Source organism: Kogia breviceps, chromosome 12, assembly GCF_026419965.1.
Source record: "Kogia breviceps isolate mKogBre1 chromosome 12, mKogBre1 haplotype 1, whole genome shotgun sequence".
In the NCBI taxonomy this organism is placed as follows: domain Eukaryota; kingdom Metazoa; phylum Chordata; class Mammalia; order Artiodactyla; family Physeteridae; genus Kogia; species Kogia breviceps.
Window position 1 is genome coordinate 35806078 of NC_081321.1, and position 23639 is coordinate 35829716.

At 40.2% G+C, this 23639-nt stretch overlaps 1 protein-coding gene across 1 annotated transcript in view; it reads right to left on the reverse strand.

The window, feature by feature from the left end:
- DBX2 (developing brain homeobox 2) overlaps positions 1 to 23038 on the reverse strand; it is a 42412-nt gene extending 19374 nt beyond the window's left edge. Inside the window, exons 1-2 of the mRNA XM_059081622.2 lie at positions 22513 to 23038; positions 7056 to 7151 (exon numbers count right to left, since the gene is read on the reverse strand). Coding sequence (XP_058937605.2) covers positions 7056 to 7151; positions 22513 to 22912 — 496 coding nt within the window. The 5' untranslated portion in view covers positions 22913 to 23038. The remainder of the gene's footprint in view (positions 1 to 7055; positions 7152 to 22512) is intronic.
- Positions 23039 to 23639: the final 601 nt, after the last annotated feature.

A 23639-nucleotide genomic window follows, 5' to 3' on the forward strand; every position in this document is an offset into this window, starting at 1 on the left:
AGCTGCTTCCCACTAGCTATCTATTTTACATTTGGTAGTGTATATATGTCCATGCCACTCTCACTTCATCCCAGCTTACCCTTCCCCCTCTGCATGTCGTCAAGTCCATTCTCTACGTCTGTGTCTTTACTCCTGTCCTGCCCCTAGGTTCATCAGAACCTTTTTATTTTCTTTAGATTCCATATATATGTGTTAATATACAGTATTTGTTTTTCTCTTTCTGACTTACTTCACTCTGTATGACAGACTCTAGGTCCATCCACCTCACTACAAATAACTCAATTTCGTTTCTTTTTATGGCTGAATAATATTCCACTGTATATATGTGCCACATCTTCTTTATCCATTCATCTGCTGATGGACACTTAGGTTACTTCCATGTCCTGGCTATTGTAAATAGTAATGCAATGAACACTGTGGTACATGACTCTTTTTGAATTACGGTTTTCTCAGGGTATGTGCCCAGTAGTGGGATTGCTGTGTTGTATGGTAGTTCTATTTTTAGTTTTTTAAGGAACCTCCATACTGTTCTCCATAGTGGCTGTATCAATTTACATTCCCACCAACGGTACAAGAGGGTTCCCTTTTCTCCATACCCTCTCCAGCATTGTTTGTAGATTTTTTGATGATGGCCATTCTGACCAGTGTGAGGTGATACCTCATTGTAGTTTTGCTTTGCATTTCTCTAATGACTTGTGATGTTGAGCAGCTTTTCATGTGTTTGTTGGCAATCTGTACATCTTCTTTGGAGAAGTGTCTATTTAGGTCTTCTGCCCATTTTTGGATTGGGTTGTTTGTTTTTTTGATGTTGAGCTGCTTGTATATTTTGGAGATTAATCCTTTGTTGGTTGCTTCATTTGCAAATATTTTCTCCCATTCTGAGGGTTGTCTTTTCATGTTGTTTATGGTTTCCTTTGTTATGCAAAAGCTTTTACGTTTCATTAGATCCCATTTGTTTATTTTTGGTTTTATTTCCATTTCTCTAGCAGGTGGGTCAAAAAGGATCTTGCTGTGATTTATGTCATAGAGTGTTCTGCCTAAGTTTTCCTCTAAGAGTTTGATAGTGTCTGGCCTTACATTTAGGTCTTTAGTCCATTTTGAGTTTACTTTTGTGTATGGTGTTAGGAAGTGTTCTAATATCACTCTTTTATATGTAGCTGTCCAGTTTCCCCAGCACCACTTATTGAAGAGGGGGTCTTTTCTGCATTGTATACTCTTGCCTCCTTTATCAAAGATAAGGTGACCATATGTGCGTGGGTTTATCTCTGGGCTTTCTATCCTGTTCCATTGATCTATATTTCTGGTTTGGGGCTAGTACCATACTGTCTTGATTACTGTAGCTCTGTAGTATAGTCTGAAGTCCAGGAGCCTGATTCCTCCAGCTCCATTTTTCGTTCTCAAGATTGCTTTGGCTATTTGGCATCTTTTGTGTTTCCATACAAATTGTATAATTGTTTGTTCTAGTTCTGTGAAAAATGCCTTGGTAGTTTGATAAGGATTGTACTGATTCTGTAGATTGCTTTGGGTAGTACAGTCATTTTCACAATGTTGACTCTTCCAATTCAAGAACATGGTATATCTCTCCATCTGTTTGTATCATCTTTAATTCCTTTCATCAGTGTCTTATAGTCTTCTGCATACAGGTCTTTTCTCTTCCTAGGTAGGTTTATTCCTAGGTATTTTATTCTTTTTGTTGCAATGGTAAATGGGAGTGTTTCCTTAATTTCTCTTTCAGATTTTTCATCATTAGTGTATAGGAATGCAAGAGATTTCTGTGCTTTAATTTTGTATCCTGCTACTCTCCCACATTCATTGATTAGCTCTCGTAGTTTTCTGGTAGCATCTTTAGGATTCTCTATATATAGTATCATGTCATCTACAAACAGTGACAGTTTTACTTCTTCTTTTTCCATTTGGATTCCTTTTATTTCTTCTTCTTCTCTGATTGCAGTGGTTAAAACTTCCAAAACTATGTTGAATAATACTGATGAGAGTGGGCAACGTTGTCTTGTTCCCGATCATAGAGGAAATGGTTTCAGTTTTTCACCATTGAGAACAATGTTGGCTGTGTGTTTGTCATATATGGCCTTTATTATGTTGAGGTAGGTTCCCTCTATGCCTACTTTCTGGAGGGTTATCATAAATGGGTGTTGAATTTTGCATTTGTTGTAAAGCTGGTTTGGTGGTGCTGAATTCTCCTATATTTTGCTTGTCTGTAGAGCTTTTAATTTCTCCATCAAATCTGAATGAGATCCTTGCTGGATAGAGTAATCTTGGTTGTAGGTTTTTCCCTTTCATCACTTTAAATATGTCCTGCCACTCCCTTCTGGCTTACAGTTTCTGCTGAAAGATCAGCTGTTAACCTTATGGGGATTCCCTTGTATGTTATTTGTTGCTTTTCCCTTGCTGCTTTTAATATGTTTTCTTTGTATTTAATTTTTGATAGTTTGATTAATATGTGTCTTGGCGTGTTTCTCTTTGGGTTTATCCTGTATGGTACTGTCTGCGCTTCCTGGACTTGATTGACTATTTCCTTTCCCATGTTAAGGAAATTTTCGACTATAATCTCTTCAAATATTTTCTCAGACCCTTTCTTTTTCTGTTCTTCTTCTGGGCCCCCTATAATTTAAATGTTCATGCATTTAATGTTGTCCCAGAGGTCTCTGAGATGACCCTCAATTCTTTTCATTATTTTTTCTTTACTCTGCTCCCTTGCAGTTATTTCGACCATTTTATCTTCCAGCTTATTTATCTGTTCTTCTGCCTCAGTTATTCTGTTATAGATTCCTTCTAGAGTATTTTTAATTTCAGTAATTGTATTGTTCGTAACTGTTTGTTTGCTCTTTAGGTCTTCTAGATCTTTTTTAAATGTTTTTTTGTATTTTCTCCATTCTTTTTCTGAGATTTTGGATCATCTTTACTATCATTACTCTGAATTCTTTCTCAGGTAGGTTGGCTATTTTGTCTTCATTTATTTGGTCTTGTAGGTTTTTACCTTGCTCCTTCGTCTGTAACATAATTTTTAGTTGTTTCTTTCTTTCTTTTTTTTTTTTTGATGGATGGTACTGTATTCCTGTCTTACTGGTTGTTTGGACTGAGATATCCAGCACTGGAGTTTGCAGGCAGTTGGATACAGCCAGGTTTTGGAGCTTAGATGAGGACCTCCAGGAGGCCTCACTCTGATTAATATTTCCTGGGGTCTGAGGTTCTCTGTTAGTCCAGCGGTTTGGACTCAGAGCTCCCTGCACAGGAGCTCGGGCCCAACCTCTGGTCTGGGAACCAAGATCCCACAAGCTTTGTAGTGCAGTAAAAAAAAAAAAAAAAAAAAAAAGAAAGAAAGAAAGAAAGATAAGAGCAGTACAATATCAAAGAATAAAAAACAAAATAAAATTAGAATGATAAAAAATATATTAGGAAAAATAAAACTATAATTGGAAGAACTGCAACAAAGTAAAACCACACCAGAAAAAAGAAAAAGAAAAAAAAGGGGGGGACAAGCCAAAAGGAGAGAACAATAACAAAGTATAAAGAATAAAATAGGGCTTCCCTGGTGGCGCCGTGGCTGAGAGTCTGCCTGCCAATGCAGGGGACGCGGGTTTGTGCCCCGGTCCGGGAGGATCCCACATGTCGCGAAGTGTCTGGGCCCGTGAGCCATGGCCACTGAGCCTGCGCGTCCGGAGCCTGTGCTCCACAACGGGAGAGGCCACAACAGTGAGGGGCCTGCGTACCGCAAAAAAAAAAATAAAGAAAGAAAGAATAAAATAAAATTAGAAAAATAAAAGAATTGGAAAAATAAAAATATAAAAGAATCAACCACAATGAATCAACAAGGTAAAACAATCCCAATCTAAAAGAGGAAAAAAGAAAAAAAAAAATAGCCTTGGCTATGGGGGTGGAGTTTAGGCAGGGATGGAACTTAGGCAGGGGCGGGGTTTAGGGTAGGGCGGGACCTAGCTGGGTGGGGGGGTCACATTTGAGCCTGGGGTGGGGCGTTCAAGTGTGGGGCGGGGCCTCTGCTTAGGACTTGCGTGGAATAGGAGAGGCAGCACGTCAAAAAGAGGGACTCTGGAGTGCAGAGTTGAGGAGTTTGGAAGTAGCGCCCTGAATGAGGGTACATGGGTGGGGCTTGGGTTCTGCATGGCAGTAGGGAGGCTCCAAGGGCAGAGCATTAGGCCCGGGAGCCCAACAGGCTTCCCGGTGCCTAAGTGGACAGGGAAAGCACTGGCGGCGTTCCTTCACGGCCCCCCCCCCACCTCCCCCAGGGTCTCCCCTGTCACCACTGCTGGACCCGTAACTGTGGGTCAGTCCCACTGGGTGTATGAACTCCTCCCCTCCCCCAGCCACCCCTCAGGGGTGCCGGTCCTGGAGGTCTGGCCTTAACTTTTGCTCCCCCTTTCCTCCCTCCCACTCCTCAGGACCTGCACGGCTGGAGGGGGCCTCAGTGGGCAGAGGATCAGGCCCGGGATCTCAGCAGGTTCCTGGGGCCCCAAGTGGGCAGGGGAAACCTGGCCATACTCCCTTTTGATCCTCTGCCCTCCCAGTGGTTCCCCAATTTCCCCCTTCGGGTGTGGGATCCCTTCCCCTCCCCCAGCCGCCCCTCAGGGATGCCAGTCCCATCCCCGCTCCAGTTCTCCTCCCCCTTCCTTCCCCCAACTCCCCATGTCCTACCCGGTCGCTGGGGGCTCCTCCCATCCCCTTAGGTGTCCGTGGTTCCCCACCGGTGCCTGGTAGGTGCCCTAGTTGTGCCGAGACGCGAATTACGCGTCCTCCTAGTACGCCATGTTGACTCCATCCTTCTACGCTGTGTTAAAATGCCAACTTAGAAATGGAGACAAACCAAATGCATTCTCATCCTCAGTCTGAACTGTGCTGATTTTCCCCTTGTATGTTTTATTAAATAAAAAAGATAAACACAGGACTTCATAAGCCTCCAGGGATAGACACCACAATTTACAACAGCTACACAAATGCATAAAGTGGGAAGGGCTGAGAAGGAGATGGAGAAACATGAGACATGCTTAGGGTGATTTTTTTTCAAGCAGTCAAGAAGATGAGGTTATCTAGGAAATGACTTTGGACTTACTTTTATGTGCTCTATTTAGTAAACTAGCCTGGGCATTAGTATACTTTTATGGCTTAGAGACTCATTAAAACAGTACTATAAAATGAATACACACACACATTCATGCATACATGAAAGTCCACCTGTTACATGGAATATTTGGGTACATTGCCCCTTACCTGTCTACATTTCCAGAGAGTTTCTAAAGTAGAAGACCAGTATTATAACAGGGTGAAAACACTGAAACTAGGGGTTGGACCTTTTTCAATCTCCACCTCTGGAATACCACACTGAAGATTTAATTCCACAGAGATGCCACCATGCTGTGGTATCAGATATTTGGGGTTTAAGTCTCTACTCCAGGCGTCCTTTCCTGATACTCTAATATATGGTGATAAATGTCTCCTTAATCTGTACAACAGTTTTCAATTATCCTCATAGGAGACCACCTTGAAGGAGCGAGAAAAAGGTTTAGTCATGGTTTCTATTTTTCTGTTTGAATCAGTACATTCTAGTTAAATGGACAATTAATAGGTCACTTCCAAAATAGTGTATCAGTCCTGGTTAATAAACAATCCCCACAGTGGATAATGGGCCCTATGTATTCAGCAAGTCCTGTATACACTCAGCTCATCCACTAAATCCTTTTTCAGGTGGACAGGGTTATATGGGAAGATGAGCTAGAATGAGTCTATAAAAGTCAGTTTCATTCACTGCTTTATTTTTCAGCCAAGTGCTTTAAATGGTGTCCAGAAATTCACTTGGAATGTGAGACAGGAGAAAAGACTGACACACAGAGCCTTGCTTTATGACCATACAAAAGGGCAACTGACCCTTGCCCGAGCCTTTTCCCTGTGAAATGGTTCTGAAAGTTCATCTGCACAGTGAAAAATCGTGGTGAGGTCGCGTGTGGATGAGTCAAGTGAAAGTGACGATTGGTCACGGGTCTGTCACCCATTGTGGCCGGGTCCCAGCCATGTAAAGTGCTCTGTGGGAAAGTATCAGCCCCCTAAAGAGATGCTCAGAAGGTTGCAGCTCATTAAATGGCCAGCATTTGCTGCCTCACTTGTCAGGAATCATTCTGTTGAGCAACTGCTCTCCTGAAACATTCATAAAACACATGCAGAGAGGCAACAGGGAATCTGAATTCAACCATGATACAGCTCTGGACTTCTGCCTGACTCTACCCCTATTTCACTTTTCACCTGACAGAGATGTTAACCTGAATCAAAGTTTTCTCTTGGGCAGCTGAAATAAATGTTCCCTTCCTTTAGACTTCTTTATCATAAATTCTAATCCTCTGTCTACAGATTCTCAGCTGACCTAGAAATCTCAAGATCAAGGTGAACTTTATTTCTTTTTATTTTCAGTTAGACATTTTTTTCTTTGTGCGTGTGAGCATGTGTGTGCTCTTCAAGTTTTTGAAAGTTGTCATTCTCCCTCTACCCTGCATGCTATTACAATTGTATAATGTTTGAAAAGTTCTCTTGAAAATGTTTTCTACAACCCTGGTTGGTTTTCTTAAAGATCATAAGAGAAGGTATTTATCTCCTTTTACAATCTTGACAATTTTTGATGATTTTCCATGGATATCTAGTGACTTTCTGTGTCACATGTTCATTTGAATGGAAATTTTACACAATTTCTTAGCTTTCTTTCCTTCCTTTCTTCTTCTTTAAATGAGCATTGCTACACGTTTCAGACAAAGAGCCAAATGGGTCCCTCTGAGATCTTTTACATCAAATGGAAAATAAGTTGCTTTCCTTGGTGTGTCAGCCCTGGGTTTCAATGCCATTAGAAGCCGCTCACAATCGCTCAGTGTGCTGAGGTTCGATAAATCTCTGGAAACCTCCTGAATAGGATCGCTGTGATTTTTAGTGAGGAATTATCTCCTTGCCATTGCATTACCCATTAGTTTTCCAGAGCACATTAAATCCTGCTGCTTTGGTTTACAGAGTAACTGAGGCATTGCTGATGAAGTATAAAAACTTACTTGGAAAAGCAGTGGGGGAGGAAGGGCACCGACAGGACCCACCACAGCACGACGAGTAGAATGGCGGGACGCTCAGGAAAAAAGGCTTGGAAGGCGCTGCAGAGAAAGCAGCACATTGATTAGCCATATCTCTTAGACAGTATTCAAAATTCCAATTTCCCCGAAATCATGGAGTAAAGCACTACCTCTTCTGAGACTTTAGTTAAACTTTTACTGGAATTAAAGTCATTTTAAAGCAGGCTTTACCTGTCAGAGAGCTTGCTAAATAATTGAATCAAGATTTGGAAGCTGTGGTGTAAACAATCAAATGATCAAAACCAAACTTTAGTCATTTGTTTTCTGTGTGGTTATAAGTAGTAAATATCAAATAGTCCTTTATCTAATATAACCTCGAGCAACACTGCCCAGGAGAACTCTCTGTGATGATGGACATGTCCTCTACTTGCACTGTCCAATACGTATCCACTTGTCACATATGCCACTAAGCACTTGAAATGTGGCTAGTATGTCTGTGTAACTGAATTCTTACTTTAAGTTCTTTTTAAATTTAAATAGACTCATGTGTCTAAAGGCTTTCACATTGAACAGCACAGGTCTGGATATAATACTTATCAAGAAACAATCTGGATGTTACACACTTCAGTTTACTCTTTTAAGAGATGGTATTACTCTACTGTTCATTTTCAGAAGGTTCTTTGAAATATATAGATAGCTAGATCCAAAGATGATAATAGTTAATTTACTGAGCAATTCCATAACAAAAAGTGGTCTTCCTGATTACTTTTACATGATTCAAAGTATTTGAGAATAGTAACAACATTTACTCTCAATAGATATCTATTAACCTGAAAGCATTTGTTTATAGTATAGGGAGTTGCCATATAATTCTGCTCTTCTCATTTTATTAAACTATTCTATTCAGAACATTTTCAATTCATATACACGGAATATTATCATTACTCTTGTAAATAAGGAAATTTTATACTCTGTTCCTCAGTAGATGAAAAATAGCTATAAAGGTTGTCACAGAATATTAATGGCTCTTCTTTATTAAGCACTTACTATATGCCAGGCTTTGCTTTAGTACCTTAGATACAACATGTCCTTTAGTACAGTGGGGTTTAATACACTATAAATATGGGTGATATTTCTTTAGGTGGGCAACTTGCTTTTACCATCACATACCCAGCAGAGTGCATGGCACATTCTAAATAGTCAAAAAATGTTCAATAAATGAATGAATAATCTTAAAACTAAGAAATAGGAAATCACGAATTAACCTCCTCCCTGCTCCCCTGACACGCCCTGAAACAGTGTCTTCCATTATAGATGACCTTGAAATCTAGAACATGACTTGAAAATAAATATTTTTACTACTCTCCCTTCATTTTCAATCGAAACTTTTTTCTTTTCTTAATCATATACAGTGAATATTATTTTGCTACAAATACATGTCTTTTTCAAGAACACAGTAATTTCAGACTCATATTTTAACCAACTGATAATAAGTATGTGTTTATTTTACCAGTATCTTTGAAGGATATATTAAAATAAGTATATAAGTATATATAAGAATTTTATGGTCTCATGGTCCTTAATGCAAATTAATCATAATGCAGGGTCTTTTCTATAATATGATGGAAAGTTGTCAATGTCAGTGTTTTTAGTTTTTAAACATCTGGATTTTCAAATAATAAAATGTCTTAATGCTACCTTGAAAATAAGGCAACTAAGCAAAGTATGAAAAGGAGACCCACTTTGGTGCTCAATAAGTTCTATGAAACTTTTAAAAAATTTTCACTTTTATCATAAGTTCTAATACTGACTGAAAAACCATCATAGAAATGATAAATTTACTTGAATTTGATATCTTAAATTATAAGAGTACGGCATAATTTAGGAAGAGTTACATTTTATAATGTTTCTATGAATGTATGAAGCACTTTGAAAAGTGGAAATACATTTCCCTGTATAAAAGTTACCTCATTACGTTTATTCTCAAGTATTTCTGTTAACTAACTTACTTCACCTCCAAACTAAACACTCCATAGATAATTAAGTTATGGCTATTGTGCTGTTTGGCATTTTTTAAATTGAGGTAAAAGAAAAAGGCTGAGCCATGTTGCATTTACATACATGTGTGTAAGCATTTATCATGATAGTTGGAAATACACACACAAAAAAATGTTTTTGCTCAATATCTAGTGCAGAAAATAAGCACATTACTATTAGTATGTAATAGTATTACATACTATTAAAATAACAATGCAGGACATAGACAAATTACAAATTTTACTATTCTAGCCAAAAAGTTTCTTAGTCTAACCCTATGGCCCTAAAATGAAAAAATAAATAATTTTTTTTTAAATGGACGGTTCATTTGAGACAAGTGTTCAATTAAATTCATTTGTGATGATAAATGAGGTTCTGACACATAGGATCTTAGTGTTAAATTTAACCAGAAAACTGGTTAAAAAGTTTTAATCAAACAGTTTGTTATAGTGCTATATATTATCCTATCTTAATATAGTAAAGCTGTAATCAAAATGACATTCTGTCTACAGTAGCAACTCTAGAGGCTAAAGAACTACATGTGACATGACAAGGCTTAAAGTTCCACCGTGTAGCATTTCTTCACCATTTAAAATCACCTCATTGACACACATATATTTACACACCTTGTTGAAGCTGGTTTATGTAGAAATCACTGTGAAATTCCAATTAAGTGCTCCATTTTTTTATGTGCTCCTACTTGGACATAAGTCAAATGCTAATCCAGCTGAGCATGTGACTGCAGGGATGTTGAATGGTGTGAGGAAATAGCCATTTAAAATAATGTAGTGCGTTAAAAACATGTATAACACTTTGAAGTGTTTGTAAACCACATGGTTTTTAAAGTGGTGAGCAAAAACAGAAACTCAAGTGTGATAAAAACAAAGTGACGAGTTAACAGATGCATTAAAACTTTTGTAAACCATTTAAGAACTACCTCGAAGAAGCTCTGAAAAGGGCAAAAAACAAGGCAATTTCAAGCAGATGATATGCATTTCAAAGCCCATCAGTATAATCTAGATGCAGTCACTTTATCATTTATCATGAGAGGACCAATTCATTTTAGGCATACTGAGCAATACTTATGATAAAACTATTTAAGGAATACCTCCTATACACAGGCACTGGACTGGCTATTCATTTAACACTTGCTATTTCATTCATTAATATTCAACCTCAAATGGGCAAGCATCTGGAATGTGATGATGACTGGTCTCAGCACATTTTTTAAAAGACCAGGGAAACACAGATATTTTAGCACAGTATGTAGTTATTAGCCATGAGGGATAAGGATGTCATGCACACAGACTGCCAGTTATCCAGTAAGAGATGGAACCCAGAAAATGGACATCTCCACATCTCCCCAGCTTTCCATAAGAGAAAATCGAATGGCTTTCCCTGTGGCAAAAATGCATGCTGTCAGGTTCTATAGAGTAATGTTAGGTTCCCTCAGCACAACACTTCAGGATACTCCAAATTTTGTATCCTGTCAACAAATCTGCCTTCTGGGTTCTGTGGGAATCTCTTACAAATTACAAACAAATGACTTAAAATTTCCGGAACAAGACTGTCTGAATCCAAATGACTAAAATCACTTATTGACAGAAAACGTCATGAACTTTTAATTTCTTAATCATATATTCTGACTTATTTGAAGACACAGAATCAAACTATCTATTAATTATTTTGAATGTTTAATTAAGATGGGAACTTAGAGGCAACGTAATGGTGAACTGGCCTGGTTTGTTTTTTTTTTTAACTACACGGCTCTGTGACAAAAGCATCCCACAGTCAAGGATGGTTACAAGCCTAGATACAGAAAAATTATTTTCAAAACTATGTTGTCTAGAAAGCAAAAAAAATTTTTAAATTGTTTTTTATTATTTTCATTTTTATTTACCAATGGAGAACAGAGTGTATCTACATGGGGTGAAACCACAGTCTTTTTATTGTCAGAGCAAACTGGTATGAACTGATTTGTGCAGACATTTCAAAGGACGGATCCTAAAGACCACTGATAATACCTTCAAATAAATTTCAGGAGCTACTGCGATGTTATGCTGACTGGGCAGCACATTTTTTTTTTTTTTTTTCCTGCGGTACACGGGCCTCTCGCTGCTGTGGCCTCTCCCGTTGCGGAGCACAGGCTCCGGACGCGCAGGCTCAGCGGCCATGGCTCACGGGCCCAGCCGCTCCGCGGCATGTGGGATCTTCCCGAACCAGGGCACGAACCCGTATCCCCCGCATCGGTAGGCGGAATCTCAACCACTGCGCCACCAGGGAAGCCCCTGGGCAGCACATTTTAGAAGGACAAGGAGAAATGAGAAAAGGTTCCAAGGTGTCTTACAAAGGCAACCAAAAGGTCAAAAAATACCTCTGGGAAAGAATAACAGGGAATTAAATAATTTCAAAAGAATGGTTTTAATGACCTCCTTCAAGTGCTGGGTACATGGCACCGGGAATAAAGATATCTAAACCCCTGACCTTGAAATACTACACAATCGAACTGACTATAAGGAATAGAGTGGACCCCCCCAAAAGACTCTAAAGAATGACAACCATCTGTCTTGAGTAGTAAGACCTAAGAAATAACACTTATGAATAAGGTGTGATTTATTTTATCACACAACCTGGACGGAATTCATTTATGTGATTCACGTGCAAACTTGCCTTCTATCACAAGGCAAAGCAAGTTAAGTCATCCTTTACTTTTCTGCTCATCAGAAAACAAGAGAAGTCTGCACTTATTTTTGCCTTGAGTATTTCAGAGACAGCAAAACAAAGGTCTTAATGTTCTAGTACAGGTCATGAGAATATAAACCAAATGCAGAGTCTACTTGTTTGATTCTGTCCTTTTAATTCCACGCAAGTAATACTTATTGCATATCTATCAAGTGCCACATAATGCACCGTGTGCTGGGATGACATAGATTCAAAAAGGATAGCTTCCCTCCCTGGAAGAATTTCTACCTTTAAATGTTCCATACCTTACAGGTCTGAATCTGCTGATCAAATAAATGAAATACAACTATCTTCATACTCCAAATTCAGTTTTGTCCTATAAAATCTGGCATTTTCCAAGGCCATGAGATCTAAAAAACATAGTACTGTATGTTCCCCTAGCCAATGTTTCTCAACCCTGAATACACATCAGAATTATCTGGAGTGCTTTTCAAAGATACAGATGCCCAGGTCCCACCCCAATTGGGTTAAATCAGGCTGGCGAGGAGTGGGCCCCCTAGTATACCATTTTTTTTTCAAAAGCTGCACTGATTATAATTTATAATCAGGATGAGGCCACTGAAAATAACACAAAAAAATGCCTGACATGCAGCAGGTACTCAATAAATGTTAGCCTTTATTCCTACCACTATTATATAATTTGGGATCAATTCTAAGACAGCATATAAAAAGAAGCAGCATGGTCCAGATTTCCACTAAAATATACTATCAAGAACAAAGAAAGGAGTATTATTGTTAGGAAGCGTTTGTCAAAGAAGGCTTTAAGCAGGAAAAGCATCTTGATCTGGAAACTTGATTTGGAAAGTATTTGAATGGCAAAAGAAAAGAAAGGCATTCCAGGAAGGAAAGGTGGCATGAACAAAAGGAAAGAAGGCAAGGTTGATGGTGACACCCAGGGCAGGTTAAGGAGACCAGCCTGACTGCTGGCCCAAGGCCAAAGATGTGAATATTAAGAATGGAGTTGGACACCCCAATGTTCACAGCAGCAATTTACAATAGCCAAGACATAGAAACAAACTAAATGTCCATTGACAGATGAATGCATAAAGAAGATATGGTGTAGATGTGTATGTGTGTGGAATATTACTCAGCCAAGAATGAAATGATGCCATCTGCAGCAACATGGCTGAACCTAGAGATTGTCATACTAAGTGAAATAAGCCAGACAGAGAAAGACAAGTATCATATGATACCACTTATATGTGGAAACTAAAAAAATAAGATACAAACGAACTTACTTACAAAACAGAAATAGACTCACAGACACAGAAAACAAACTTATGGTTACCAAATGGGATAGCAGTGGGGAAAGATAAATTAGAAGATTGGGATTAACAGATACACACTACTATATATAAAATAGATAACCAACAAAGACCTATTGTATAGCACAGGGAACTGTACTCAGTATTTTGCAATAACCTATAAGGGAAAAGAATCTGAAAAAGAATATATATATATATATATATATATATATATATATATATATGTAGATGTATAACTGAGAAAAAAAAAGAATGTGGCTGGAGGAGCTAAATGCAACTGATGGAATGAAGGTCTTGAAGGACAAACAATATTTTTATTTGATCTGATAGTCAAATGGGGATAATTAAGGTTTTCCTAAATAGCTTGATGATATGATGAAAGCTACATTAAAAAAATAATCACCTGGGGCTTCCCTGGTGGCGCAGTGGTTGAGAATCCGCCTGCCGATGCAGGAGACACGGGTTCGTGCCCTGGTCCGGGAAGATCCCACATGCCGCGGAGCAACTAAGCCCGTGAGCCATGGCCGCTGAGCCTGTGCGTCCGGAGCCTGTGCTCCGCAACGGGAGAGGCCACAACAGTGAGAGGCCCGCATACCGTAAAAAAAAAAAAAAAAATAATAATAATAATAATCACCTGGCAGTAGTGAATGGGCTGTAGTGGAATATACAGGGGGCTAAATGGAAGGATTCTACTGTGGTCATATGCTGCGTGGCAAGAGGTAACGACCAGTTGTTTGGACACTCCAACTAGCATCTTCTCTTCTGTCCTCACAACACCAACAAGGGGGTGGAGTCTGGCTTTTCCTCAAGCTGTGGGGTTCTAGTTCATTGCAATTATCAAAGGTAGTCCCTTTCCCTTCAAGGAGTCTTCATTAGACAGCTGCCTCTCCCTTCAAGGAGTCTTCATTAGACAGCTTCCAAAAAATGAGCAAAATTTGAGGAAATCCCTTGCTCTTTTTATTATAAAGTCAGTGTCACAGAAGAGAATACCATGGCAGAACAGTACCTGTAGCTCTCCAAGCTCTAAAATCCTCAATAAAGGCTCCTTGAGTTCCCAGCTCTACCACCATATGTGATTAATTCCTGCACTGGTCTCCTCCAGCAAGAGACAGACCTGGCAGAAATTGTGTCTGATGATGGTTATCCTAATTTTACCTTGTGGCACACTTTATTTTTTTATTTTTATTTTTTATTATTTATATATATATATATATATATATATATATATATATATATATATATATATATATATATATTTTTTTTTAGCGGTACGCGGGCCTCCTACTGTTGTGGCCTCTCCCGTTGCGGAGCGCAGGCTCCGGATGCGCAGGCTCAGCGGCCATGGCTCACGGGCCCAGCCGCTCCGCAGCAGGTGGGATCTTCTCGGACCGGGGCACGAACCCGCGACCCCTGCCTCGGCAGGCGGACTCTCAACCACTGCGGCACCAGGGAAGCCCCCTTGAGGCACACTTTAAATGGCTGCAAATTATTTGGCACTCCTCCCATTGAGAGCCATCTCTATTTCCCCTTCTCTTGTATTTGGGATAGTCTTGCTGCCTTGCTTGACCAAGGGATATGGAAGAAGTGACATTCTGGAACTTCCAAGGCTAGGTTGTAAGAAGACTTACAGCTATTGCCTGGGTTTCCAGGATGCTGCTCTTAGAACTCTGCCTTTCAGAACCCAGATGCCATGGTATAAGAAGCTCCAGGCCCTTGGAAAATCCAAGTGTGAATGCTGGAACAGCTCTAGTTGAGCACCGCATCAGCAGCCAGCATCCCTGTCAGCCAAGAGAGTCAGTGGACATCCATCTTGGACATCCAGCCCAGCTGAGCCCTCAGATGATGGAGGCCCCAGCTGATCTCTAATTGCAATGAGAGTCCAAGTGAGAACCACCCAGCTGCGCCCTGTCAGTCCACAAAACCGTGACAGAAAATAATAAATTGTTCCTTTAAGCCTCTAAGTTGTGAGATGGTTTCTTCACAGCAATACCCCTTTTCCAGTATGTAGTTTACTTACAGCGGAAGGGTGGAAAGCTGTCTTTCACATCTTTCCCTGTGTGTTGTCAATGGGCTCTTGAGGTATGTGGTTGAAAGTCAAATGGTGAGCCTAACATCTGCGCTCATTTTGAAATGAGGCTCAATGCAGTTTCATGAATTGCTTAGGATTATATAATCAGTAATTTAAAGACCTTAGATTTGAATCTAGACTTTAAAATTAAAGAAATACTGCTAAAACCAGCTCAGAAAACTATACATTCTTTTAGAATTGACTCAATTTGCCATTTATGCTTTGGAAAAGGTTTTGGCAAACTTTTACTACAAAGGGCCAGATAGTAAATACATTAGGTTTTGCAGGCCATGTGGTCTCTGTTGCAGCTGTTCAATGTGTAGTGCGAAAGCACCTATAGAAAATACGTAGATAAACAGAAATGACTCTGTTCCCGCTTTGAAGAATCTGTCTTTTGGTTTCAGACCCAATCTAACTCTAGGGTAGGTTCAACACACCTAAACTCAATCCAGTCCTAGATTAGTCTTATTAAAAAAATTCACCAGCAGTCATGGTTTTTATTCTCTTTTAATGTACATAAATCTTCTCAAAGAATAATTCCTCCACATATTTTAATTTTGAAAGTATTAGGGATTTAAATTTTTAAGGAACAAGGAATTTTGAGACCTCTCAAGAGGACTGGTATAAATGTATATATTGTATATTCTATTTCTGATTGCCACTTAGAACTAATGAAATCAAGGCTGTTACGGCATGTGTGGTGCCTGAACATGTGAAAGAAAAGGGAGAAACTTAGTTCATCTTTGGAATATCTATAAACAAGAAGGCGATTAAATATTCAGTAATATATAGAAAAAGACCTGATGTTTTTTTCCTTTCCTTTTCCCCATGCTTTGTTTGATTCTGAAACAAAAGTCTAAAAACTTATAGAAGCTTTCTGATCTTTGACTTCAGAGAATTTTAGTGCCTTAAGTTTACTGTTCATATAACTTACAAAAAGAGTGTGCCCCTGAAATACTCCCAACTAATAGCTGGCTGACAAAATGAATAACGTTATTAAAAATAAAATCAGTTATGGTAACTTTATATACAGTGATGAATCACTCAGCATTGCCAAATCAAGTATTGACTGGAGGCTAAAAAGAATGAAAGGGAGAGATAGTGGAAACATTACTGAAAGTAAAATAAAATATTTTTGGAATAAAATATACAAGGGTCTGGTAAGCATATTATACGTTAAGGCAAAAGTCCAATTTCTCACAAGAAAGTTTCAAATGGAAGCATGATCTAATGAAGTCTTTAAAGAAGGATTCTAACAAGCATTCCTAGATAAAAATCATATTGTTTCTTTTTACAGTTTGCCTTTTTATTCCTGACAGACTCCAGGGCATTTGAATGAAAACAAAGTGATTAAAAATTGTTTTTAATTTAAAATTAATTTTTAAAATTTTTAATTTTTAAAAATTGCTTTTAATTTTTAATTTGACTTAAAAATTGTGTACCTTCACTGTGGAAAGAAAAATGACAGTAATTAAGGTAAAAAACTTTATTTAGGGCCTGTTAACCCAAGATTAAGTGGACAAACACTGTTTTAAGAGCTACAAATCAAGCCTCCCCAAAAGATATAAAATGGATTCTAAAATTATGGGAGATATCAGCAAGAGAAATAGTTTGGTGGAAAGTAGGTTGAGGAGAAAATAAGGTATTTACCCCCCAACTGTAACATAAAAACACATTTCTTATGCAAAATATTTGATAATCCTATTGATTAATGACTTATAAGACTTTAGAAAAACCTTATAAAGCAAGGGTACATAGAAATATGAAATAAATGGTAACTTATCAGTGACTTCTTTTATGAATCCAACAAAAACCTTGCATTATGACTTCAAATTATAGAAGTTAAAAACTAAATCAAGATAAGCAGGATACCAAACAAATAAAATCTGCCTCAGGAATTCAGACACATTATAAACCAGTCTCACAACATGATCCAATGAATGATTTGTTAACTCTTAGAGTTTGAGAATAAATAAATTTATGACTCCAAAAAAAAAAAAACAACACACATTTGTTTAAATATTTGAAAGACGATCACATTTTTGCTTCTGTAAAAACTTTCATAGCAATGAAGCTAAAAGTATTTTATGAACACAGCTATTACCTATGTTGCTTCCCTTACTTTCAACTTGATACCATCTCTATCATCGTTCAGCAGCAAAACTAACCATAAGATGTCTTCTTATAGCAAAAAGAGACTTTTTCTGGTGGGCACAAAACAGGATGCAGGCGGCACACTCCAAAAGGAGTACAACGGAGTCTAATGCACAGCATTGGGTCCCACATCTGAGCCACACTGATGGCAAACAAAAGTAGCTAAAAATCACTGTTGACAATTCTTTTAAGTTGCCCACAACATATGACATCCTTTGGCTTCCTGACATGACCCTGAACCCTCTGGAGCCTACATTTACTTCTGCATAAATCCGTACGTAATTTTCTGGGCATTCAAACCACTGTGCCTCTTAAAATAATCCTCAAATCCCTAAAGTGAGTAAGAGTTAAGGGAGAAATTCTAAAATGTTCCTACTTGCCTACTGTATTTCCTCCTATTTGATTATTAAACCTCAGTAATAAAGCTTCAATACATGTTAACAGACTGAAATTTCTTGCTGCTAAAGCAAAGTAGAGAAGCACATTTTAGGGATTGGGAGAGGGATAGGTGCTAAAGTGAGAGGCAAATAAAATGCACATAAATTGCTACCCTTTTGTAATTCCAACTCAGACATTATTTTGGAGGGAGTGTGGTTTTCTCAATCTGAACCAGAAGTAAAAGGACTGTCACTGGTTCTCGTCACTGCAAGAACTTCCTGAACCTGAAGTTTATGAACTTGGGGATCATATAACAATTTGTTCAGAGCTGATTCCTCATGAACTATGTAAAAGCTATTAATATGTTACTATAAATCCAAAGATATGTCGAGCAGATTATTTTTAAAAGTACAGGTGTAGTAAGAATATTGTTTGGTATTATCTACAAATCCCACCAAAGGATGTTGGGGTGATGGCCTGAGCAAGGAACTACCAGCATGGGTCCCATCATTACCCTTTTCTGGATCCCCCATTCTCTTTGTCCTGGTTCTGGGTCAGTGTCATCAATAGTCAAGATCCTGTGACTTTAATTTGCCAAAACAAACCTAAAGCATGGCATCAGCAAAAATAAATGACAAACTCCGGCTTCATAAATCAAATCACAGTCTTCAGCTGGACTGGAATCCCCACCTGAAGCACAGATTCGTCTTCTCCTCCCTCCCCAAAGTGCCTAAGATGTAACAGAAGCTTTTTTTTTTTTTTTTTTTTTGCGATACGCGGGCCTCTCACTGTTGCGGCCTCTCCCGCTGCGGAGCACAGGCTCCGGACGCGCAGGCTCAGCGGCCACGGCTCACGGGCCCAGCCGCTCCGCGGCACGTGGGATCCTCCCGGACCGGGGCACGAACCCGTGTCCCCTGCATCGGCAGGCGGACTCCCAACCACTGCGCCACCAGGGAAGCCCCAAGAGAAGCTATTTTATGTCACACTTTCAGGGTATCTCAGTGAAAGCGGATAAAACTACCAGTTGGAAAACAAACAAACAAACATAATTGCAAGTAGTTTAAGACAGAGTCAAGGATTAATATGCCAAGAGTAACTGGCACTGTGAGGTGGACAAGAAAATCAGAGGGCACGTGACGCATAAATTAACAACCCTAAAGGGGTACCAGACAAAATACTATGGATCTGGTTCCATTACTGTACTACATGGTACAACCTACTCGACAAAATTACTTTAAAAAGAAGAACAGTTCAATTCAACTATTCAGAATAAACATTTGCTTTCTAATCCTTTTATATGCAGCACTAGGAGTAGATTTAATAATCACTAAATTATATTCAGGAAATTATCTTCATTTCAAACATTTTCTAAAATGTTTAAAATAACAAATGTACTGAAAAGCAAGGCTATTTGTTCTGCTTACTTTGAAGAAAATTGGTGGCATAACTAAGAGAAATTTTAAATTTTCAGCTTTTTAATATTTCAGGACCCTCTTTAATATACAAAAACATGGCTATTTAAATCTAGCACAATAGCCACCAGATAATGACATTAATGAACTTCTGGGGGAGGATCTCTGATGATTAGGATTTACTTGAAAAACCTGGTTTCCATGAATAAACTATAATATCCAAAATTCTTTTTTTCACATATAACCCCTGGAGGTGGATCTGCTCAACTACCTGTTATCACACTGAACATGCTCCTTTCAAACTTTGAAGAATACCCTCTGACTTTTTAAGTTTTTAAACTACTCTATATACACAACTTGACAACATACAGCTATGGAATGTTCCTTTGCTTGCTCTAAATACTTAAAGGCTTGCCAGTTTTTCAGGGATGAAGTACTGACAGCTAAACTTTCATCTGTAATCTGTAAACCTGTGTTACTAACTGTCACCACCTTTCCGACATGTAACAAGATGAAGGGGAAGGCCAATTTCTTTCCTTATGGGCTCAGATATAACATCCCAGTCTGACTTATTATTGTGATACGTGCAATGGGTTATCCCATAAGCCCTCATTCGTTTTCTCACATTCAATGAAAGACTAATCCAAGGAATATGGAGATTTGGGGCAATTTTGTTCTCTTTCACAAGACCACAGATGTTTGAAACTGATATTTCAGACAAAAACAAAATTAGGGAGTGGAATAATCTTTGTAGTAAAATATTGGCCTATTATGAGAATTAAAGCAGCTAACCATTATGAAAATGCTTGGTAAACCATAAAGTAGGACAGAACATGGACTATAAGCTTCACAGGGGCAGAGACAGTCATCTGTTTTGTTCACTGATTATCCCAATGGCCTGGGGCAGTCTGAACACATGGGAGACAGTCAGTAAGCATTTGCTGAATGAATGAACTATATGGTATCATTAATAGTGGGTAACAAAAATAATGAAGCCGAAATGCATGCAGTGGCATAAATCCCCTAGTTAAATGGTGCTGTCTTTCACCAATGCCCTTAAAAAGAACTCCGGGGTTTTCTTATTCAACATCTAGACTGGTGCACTCAATAAATTAAGTTGAGAAAAAAAATGAGTAGTCAAGTACACAGAAATCATTAAAAATCACATTTTGTGATCCACTCCTAAGTTAGTGTCTAAAGGATTAGAACTGGTTGTTCACTGATGTTTCAGAAAGAAACATTTTATCGTTCTGAAAACAGTAGCTCTTCTAAATCTCCTTTCTACTCTTTACAGAACCATCAATCACTATTTCATCCTCATCTAATTTTCAGGTGATAGCTAACATTGTCAGCACTCATTATAACTTCATAATTCTACACAGTACAAAAGAATTTCCACATTTGGTAGGGCAAGAATCTGTCATTTAAATAAAACTGGAGCACGGTTCAGAAAGCTATATTCTCTGTCAAAAAAATTTTTTAAGGTTTTTAAGCAGCATATTTGTGCGCACGAATTTATGGGGTTCTAATCTTAAGCTATTTTTTGAGTTTCAAAAATTAAATGCACTCTTCACAAGAATGATTTTTTTGAAATAAAAAGTTATTTGTTCAAATAAAAATTAACCTAGGAAAGCATCAAATCTTCAATAAGGACTGAAAAAAAATTAGGAAAAAGATAGGCTTAAGCTGTATGAAAATACTTCAAAGTGAAATTTAAATTCTATACTCTCAATTATTCCAAAAAGCATTTTTGCATTTTGATACTTTAGTAAGTGTACAAGAATGAGTATGTTCTTGAAAATAAAAATAATGTAGTTAGGAAACCCTTTACCCAGCAACTGTAACATTTTGAATGAAAATGAATAGGTATACAAAATTATTTTTCAGAGTTATTGAAATGTCTGCATTTGATTCGCATTTGATTTACTTAAATTTAACCTGTAAAATCTACAAAGGTTAAAATTAATTTTTTTGAGGAGCCAGTCATGATCACGAGCAACTTAAGAATTCTAGAAAAATAGCTTCTATGAACACAATGCCAAACCACCAAAAGTTATACAAATCACCAAATTTTCTTGAAAATGTTATTTTTATGAGTCATTATTTACCAGCTCTTGTCTACACAAACCTTCTTTACACGTTTCTCATTTTCCTAATACTTCAAAAAGAACAGAATGGCCCATATTTCCAAGGCACATAAACTTGGTCTTAACTGTACTTGTTCCTCTCCCAGGGTGCAAAAAGGCTACCTAGAATTTAGGTTTTACACTATGTGAATGAGACCGGTGCTGATTTAATTATATTTGTTCCATTCTGTTAGTAACCATTTCAAACTGAAAGACCAGGACAGGTTCTAAACATGTTCAATTCTATAAAGCTATTAGCAATAAATTTGATTCGGCAGTTTGGTGGGACAATGAAATCTGCTGAAAAAGCGTCTATTAGTCATTCTGGACAAACCCACCGGGATTTAAAGAATGAGTTAATATCGTCTAAGGACGCAAGCCAAAAAAAAAAAAAAATTAATCCAACTGGATCTCAGTTTTTGAGTCTCTAAGAGGCTTTCCCTTTCTCACTGCCAATTTCGGCAGTCCCTCCGTAAGCTTTAGCTAATATATTGACTAAACTGTCCGCATCCTCTTCCCAGTCACAACGCTTAGGTTTTATTCGGGAATTAAAACAAGCAAACCATAACTGCCCTTCTTTTGGTAAATTCTCATTTATTGGCCAACTTCCTACTCCAGGTGCCAATTAGGCTGTTCCAGCTTAGCACGAAGAAAAAGCCAGCCTCGATTTTCTTGCGTCTTAGTGATCCAAAACGTAAGAGTGAATAAAGCCAAAACTTTGCGCAACTTTTTCCAAAGATCTCTGCGAACGTTCTGCAACCGCCTCGACCGTCGCAACGGTTTGAAGAGGCAAAAGCCCCCAAAGCGGGCCGAGCGAGGCTCTCCAAGCCAAGAACTTTCCAGGGAACGGGTGTCGCGCGGCCTCCGGGACAGGAGCGGGCGGGTGGAGACGCTGAACTTGGGAAATCCAGTGAAACTGGTCCTGCGAACCCAGAGATCTCAGGACCGGGGCTGCCCTTTCGGCTAAAGCCAGGAGGTGCCTCCAGGGTTTCTTCAAAAAGGTCTTAAATTCAAGGCAGCCCTACCACTTGTAGAAAGAGGGGACGGAGAGGAAGCTGGTGGTACGCTAAGGGGAGGAAAATCACAGTTAGTGGTGGTACCCTCCTCACCTCCGAGGCGGCATCTCCACAGAATCTCTAGATGCTCTCGGAAGGTCCAGGCCCGGGCGGATTCCTGCGCACTAGGGCCGGCGCGCCCAGGTCTCGGGACCCGTAGGCCAAGAGGCGCCGCGCGCGGCTGGGGAGGGGAGAGCGGACTCACCTGGGGTTGACGGCTGGAAGGCACAGTCTCGGTCCCCCGGAGCCCGGCCCGGCAGCCTGGCGCCGTCCGCCGAGGGGCTGAGCACTTGAAACGCCCACCGCGTGCCGTAGGGCGCCCCGCTGGGGCTGACTGGTTCTGCCGCGGGGCACAGCTTGAGCGGAACCGGGCTGGCGGGCAGGGGCCGGACCTGAGCGCCCGCGGCGAGAGCTGCCGCCGGGCCGTGGGGCGGGGGCGGCGGTAGCCTGTGCGGCGGGGCGCCCCCAGCCCGCAGCAAGTTCTCGATCAGGAAACTCTTGCCCAGGTTGCCGAAGCCCGGTGCGGCGGGGAAGTTCAGCAGCGCGGAGGAAGCTACCACGTCCCAGTAGGCGCCGGCATGGGCCGCCACGGCGCTGGGGAGCATGGTGCGGCGCCCTGGACCGCTGCGCGCCCGCTTCCGGACCCGCGCCCCGCGCGCCGCCTCCCGCAACGCTGGAGCGCGCTCAGTCGGGAAAGGAGGTGAGAGCACCGCGGACGCCGGCGGGCTGGGAAAGATATTATTTTCTGGGCTGGGCGTTTTTTTAAAGGAGGGGAGGAGTGAGTGTGGGAGGGGGAGCTGTGCGTTTCCCCTGCCCGCGGCGTTGGCTCTCGGGGCGCCGGGGGAGTCCCTCCCGCCTCTATGCAGATCCAGACTTTTTTTTTTTTTTCCTATAAGGCTGGAAGGTGTGTCCAGCCCATCCATTCATGTCACCCGGCCCACAAAGTGACAGACGCGGCCAACAATAAGGGCAACCCCGAGAGTCCGAGCTTTGGCAAGGGGAGGGGACGCGTAGCCTGGGGAGACGGGAGTGGAGGCGACGGGAACCGGGCGCTCGCCCCCTCCCAGCAGCCCGGCCCCGGCCCTCTCTAGGGAGCCAGCGCTGACCCGGGAGCGGAGCGCCCCGAGCGCGGGCGGCGCTCTCACCTGGAGAGCGCTCGGCGGACCACCTGTTGGGCGACCCCTGGCTCTCCCGTGCTGGTGTCACTTCAGGGCATCCAGGGGAGGAGAATGGGAGTCACCAGTGTCTTGAAGGGCTATAGTCATCAGAGAAAGCCACATGTGTTACTGAGACTTGTGGTGGTACAAATGAAAAGGTACATTTTCAAGAATG